Raw genomic sequence first — 6,000 nt, 5'->3', positions numbered from 1 at the left:
TTTTAAAACTTATTTATGGATGTTTAAAGTAAGAGTCTACCATTTGAAATAATCTAGAGAGTTGATATGAATTAGTTATTTCATATATTTGAAATAGCAGAAAATGACTACATTTAAATTGTGATAATTGATTGATATTGTGGGTTTTTTTTTTTTTCCCAAGGTCCATGTGCAAATGTGGATTGTGGACCTCATGGTACCTGTGTAATCAAAGATCGACAAGCTCTTTGTCGCTGTGAACCAGGTTATGAAAATAATGGCAGAATTGCCTGTGTTGGTAAGTTTTGTCCAGTATATTTTTGTAATCTCACAGTGAAACAAATCATTAATTTAAATTGCAGCATCATAACTTCAAAAGAAGTAATTAATTCTGATATACACGGTGGGAATATATTATTCTTCACATTAAAAACCACCCTAAAAAGACAAGAAAATAGATAAAGAGAAACAGTTCATATTATTTTAAAGGACAACTCAAAAATTTTCATGGAATGTCATAATTATATCTGCATTAATACTTACATCTTTCAAGTAACTGTATTATCAACAAATATATTTATATCATTAAAATGAAACAGTACATGGAATGAAAGTGAAATATTGTATATTTGTGATTTATGAAATATTACAGTGAAACAACACACTGTTTAGATGTAAAACATTTAATTAACAGCTTCCTGCACACTCAGATTGAAAGATATTAATCAGCTGTATATACCTATCTTGGGGAACTTACAGTTATATTTTTAATTTTTGAAGATACCTTGAGTAACCTGGGTGCAAGATGATGGTACTGAAAAAGCTCAATCTCAAAATGGCATTGCAGGAACAAAAAAGGTGTGTGTGTGTGTGGTATTGGGAGTTTAAATCTGTCATTAAAGTGCAAAAATGTTACCAGTGTTGGAATATAAAAGGAAAATACTAGAAATTCTATCCAGTAGTGTTTCATATAGTTTCAAGGCGTTGCACCAGAATGGAAATATTTTGAATTGTTCCTTTTTACAATAATTTGTAAAAAAATTTTACAAAAATTTTCTTTTTACAATAATTTGTAATATGGTGAATAACACCACACTGATCTAAGATGAGTCAAATTTTTGTTTTCTTTGAGTTTCTTGCAGATCATTCTACTTTACAGTACCTCTTCAACATCCAGCAATAGTCAGCCATCATGTTGACATTCCACCTCTCCTGGTACCTAATCTTCATGTCTTTAATGTCCTGGTGAAATCTCTCACCCTGTTATTCACTACACTTTCTAGATTTTGGTAAATTTAAATCTGTTACCAGATCATTAAATTCATGCTGTGAAAACAGTTTAGAGTTGGACTCAATGTCTCTAGGCATGTAGACTTCTGTTTCATCTTCAGAAGCTTCACTCTCAGCACTCTCTGCTGCTACATTCTCCAATATAAGTAAAGGGTTTGGAATTGGCAGGTTATCTCCATGTGGGACTGGTCTAATGGAAGATGTAATATTAGGATACACAATGCCTTTCCTCACTCTTTGCATTGTTTCTTCTCTACAATAACTAAGGAAAAAGTAACGGTTGTTTGTATGTGCCTACCAAATCATGGGAATTGCAAATGGCATGGCCATCCTTTTACCATTTTTTCACAATCTCAATGCTTCAACATAGCTTTGGCAAACTTTATGTGGAACCCATTGTTTATCTTGGTCACTGAGTTCACTTCAAAAATAAGCACAATACACATTTTTTACAAATTCTGTAATATCTTGTCTTTGCTTGAGGACTACATAACTTCCACAAATATAACAAAATAAGCTAGGATTGCTCAAGCACTTGTGTGAAGACATTTCCCTTTTTCAGCACAAGTTTTTACATGATATCCTCAAAAATAAACCGAGCTCACAGTGATAAATACTGCTGCATGGAACTGTAAAGGTAAAGAAACAAATGACTGAAGGCAGTGTTGCCAACATGTGAAGATTTAGTTTACGAATTCCCAGCATTTACTCTTAACTTAATACATTCAATAATATAACTTATGACATCAACTTAAGTGGTTTGTGTAAAAAAGATTCATGATAGAAAAAAACACTAATAACATTTCTGATATTCATTATTAGTTTATAACATCAAAATCCATGCAGAGTGATGTTATATATGCCACCGTGTGTGTGTGTGTGTGTGTGTGTGTGTGTGTGTGTGTGTGTGTGTGTGTGTGTGTGTGTGTGTGTGTGTGTGTGTGTGTGTGTGTAGAGGGTTTCATATGTTATTTGCCTGTGTGCATGTATATATGTGTGTGTTTGTATGTGGTACATCAGAAAATAGTTAAACCGCTGGTATATGCAGAACATAATGCCATAAATGTGAGATCAGTTTTTCGCATCCAACTAATACTTGGAGTTTTCATATAACATAAGAAATGGAGATATATTTACTATGAAATATAATTGCATAATTGCTGCATTGGAACATTACAAAATTTACTAAATTTGGGACATTTTAATAATATTTATTTTAAAACAGCTTTTAAAAACTATTTACATTTATTAATCTTTTAAGAATCTATTCAAAAATTAAAATGTCCTAAATTTTATAATGTTGCCATTGCAGTTAAGAGTGCAGTTGTTCCACAGTGGTTATACTTGCATTAATAATTACATCTTTCAAGTAACTGTATTATCAACAACAACAATAGAAACAACAATAAATATTATATATTTATTGTTGTTTCATTTGTGATTTATGAAATATTATTATAGCAAAACAACACCTGTGTAGAAGTAAAGCTTTTAATTAATGACTTCATGTGCAATCAGATTGAAAGATATTAATAAACTCTATTTACAAAACCCTATCTTAGGGAACTTACAGTTACATTTTTACTTTTTGAATTTACATAACGTATAAATTTTCTAACAGATTTGAGATATTGAGATGTGGGATCAGTGGTATATAAATTATATAAGAAAATATTAAAATTATTTCCTGAGCTTTGCAGGTGGAATCATTGTAGGAGTGTGGCATTACATAAGCTAAATTACTAGTCAAAAGACATTTGATTAGTAATTTAAGTTAAGAAATTTTATTCTAAATTAACTGGTACAAAAAAATGCCCGCAATTTTGGATGCTGAAAAAGGAGTGAAGCAACCAGGTTTGAAACATGAAGTTTTTTTGTACCAGTTAGTATGGAATAAAATTGCATAAGTTGGAGGGTGAAATAACATCATATTAATGTTGTTTCAAGCTCAACTTCTCAACTTTTTTAAATGACTGTAAAATATAGCAGATATATTTTATACTTTATTTAGCTCTCTTTACGTATATTAAGACATTAAATAAACTGGTTTATAATTCTTTGAATCAATATGGAATTTTTATTGTAATCTAGATGTGGATGAATGTCGACAAAATCCATGCCATCCAACTGCTGTATGTGAAAATATCCCGGGTAGCTATTCATGTCGTTGCCCTACAGGTTTAACTGGTGATCCCCGTGTGCCACCTGGTTGTAAGTAAATGCCTTCTTTTTATGTTACTTTTGATTTGTGACATCTAACACCCAACTTTGATTGCAATATATGTATCTGTTTATATTAAAACACAATTTTTGTTTTGCGACATTATTTCAGTGTTATAAAATGCTGAGTATACATAAAAATATAAAAATTATTTTAGCCACCATGAAAAAAAAAAAAAAATGCTGTTATTTTAACACTTTCAGGGGTGAATTTTGTGAATGTGTGTTTATTCATGGGGGTGGGAAGAGTTTTCCAATAGTGGTAGGCTCTGGAATGTTTCTTCTTAGAAATTTGAAAATTTTTAAAAATGAAATCTTTGTACACAAATGCATTTAAATATTAATATATTCGTATTCTGACTTTATTGCCTGACATTAATCTATCACTCAATTTAGTTTAATCAACTTCTGGATCTGAATTACCAATAATTCCAACCTTTTTAAGTACAAATTTGGCAATAATGGCTGAGAGGTGCAATCTCATCCAATTTTCAAAGATATTTTTTTGGTCTATTTTTTGGTCCATTGATTAGAAACAAAAATAAGAGATAGCAGTGGATACTCTAAAATATGAAAACAGTTTAGCAGTTTATTCAGACAATTTAGTAGACATGCTGCTAGCATAGCTCATGTGTTCTGTCAATGATATATAGGAATTTTGCTGGCAGAGACAAGGAGATGATTGTACCATTGGTTATAAGGCACATCTTGAGTACTGTATACAAATCTGGAAGGATGTGGAACTGTTAAAATGGGTGAAGAGAAGAGCAACAAGATTATTCAGAGACACAGAAGAGTACCCTTACCAAAAAGGACTTCAGTTCTGCAAATTGCAGTATTTGGAAATTAGGATCTTGCAAGACCTCGTTGAAGTGTGTAAGTCCTTAAATGGACTGAGTGAATTAAATTCATATGTCTTCCTAATTCTTGCTCATGTGTTATGCATAAGGGGACATAAATTTAAATTGAAAAAAGATGACTGTACGAGGGCAAGATTAACCAATGAGCCATTGTGGGCCATGCATCAGAGGATCCAGAATCTTCAAGGGCTTTTTGAAGACTCTGGTAAGTGAGAGGCCTGGATTTGTTGTGTTAGTAGACATTTTTGAATTTATGCATTTCGTGGACTAATGGCAGGTCACAACTTCAATTATTTTCAGTCAGGAAAATAATTTTAGCAGCACCCTTTAGAAATTATTGTGAAAGTCTTGAGTGCCACAGCATCCCTTTTTTTTTTATGTGAATAACGTCTATGCTGAGGGTACCCTATGGTGCTCAGGCTGTCGTAAAAAGTGAAACGTCTAATCGCTGTTATATCTCCGAAACTAATAGACAATAGTATAAACAATTTATACTTATTTTGTCGGGTACATAATGCCATTGCCAAATATGCAAGAAAAAATTAGAAATTTTGATATTTAATATAATTTTTTTTCGAAAAAACTAAAAAGTTCACATTTTGGTCATTTGCCATTGCGCTTTGGTTACTTTCACTCTCAATAGCAGTGATGCAACAAGTACAACGCATGCACCCAAGAAAACTCAATTGTACGCAACAAGTGCAGTGATGCAACAAGTTGCAAACAATTGAGCAACAAAATTGTTGCCCTTTGAGAGCTCTACAAGGAGAGAGATATGTTCCGCAAAGATGTAAATATTCACCAACACATTAATTTTTGGATTATTTTATGTATATAAATTAAAATTGATAGAAATTTTTTTATATTTAACATAATTAAGATAAAGTTAAATGAAATTTGTAATGAAAATTTACATGAATGTTATTAGAAAAATTATTTTCATTAAAAAATTCAACTGAGAGCTACCTGTATGTACGGTAAAAAAAAGAAAAAAATTAAAAAGATATATTAAAATTTAAAAAACATTTTTGCAAGCATTTTTTGACTATAAATCAACATACAACACGCTGTTTTAATTTTTATGTTTATAATAAGATTTATTTATTATTATTACAGTAGGCCCTCGATTTAACGGACTAATTGAGGGAAGGGGTGTCCGTTATTGCCGAAAGTCCATTAAATCAAATGTATTTTAAAAAACTTATATTAATAATGAACTTACAATGTGCAAGATGTATTAAAATGTTATTATAATATATAAGTATGAATAAAATATTATTATAATGTACATTGAGTAGTTTATACTAAAAACATCTGTTAAAAATATAAAAATAAATTTACGACAGGAACCAAACATTATTTTAATTAAACAAGTCAAAAACTATACAATGTAACTAATGAAGCGTTTCCACCACTTTTTGTTATTTTTTTTCCTTAAAGCTCACACAAAATTGTTTTCAATGTGAACATTAGTTTTTTTTTTCATTTAAATTCATAATGAAGTTTAAGAATTTTAAAGCATTTTTTCCCTCTAAAACAAATTTAAATGAAAAAAAACATACAAAAAACATTAAAAAAAGATACATAATATTCAACATTAATATTAACTGAATTGAAAGAATCACAATTTTCAGAGTCAGAAACAACTGTC

General features: G+C 30.4%; 1 protein-coding gene across 3 annotated transcripts in view; it reads left to right on the top strand.

Moving 5' to 3' along the window:
* Positions 1–6,000, top strand: part of LOC150088897 (uncharacterized) — a 599,507-nt gene that overhangs the window by 365,613 nt on the left and 227,894 nt on the right. For all 3 annotated transcript variants that reach the window (XM_090369705.1, XM_090369706.1, XM_090369707.1), the window contains 2 exons: positions 164–277; positions 3,361–3,480. In XM_090369705.1, the coding sequence (XP_090225831.1) occupies positions 164–277; positions 3,361–3,480 (234 nt within the window). The remainder of the gene's footprint in view (positions 1–163; positions 278–3,360; positions 3,481–6,000) is intronic.

The sequence above is a fragment of the Mastigoproctus giganteus genome, chromosome 3 (assembly GCF_048544385.1).
Source record: "Mastigoproctus giganteus isolate SK-2022 chromosome 3, ASM4854438v1, whole genome shotgun sequence".
NCBI classification, from domain to species: Eukaryota; Metazoa; Arthropoda; class Arachnida; order Uropygi; family Thelyphonidae; genus Mastigoproctus; species Mastigoproctus giganteus.
This window is presented reverse-complemented; position numbering and strand designations above follow the sequence as displayed.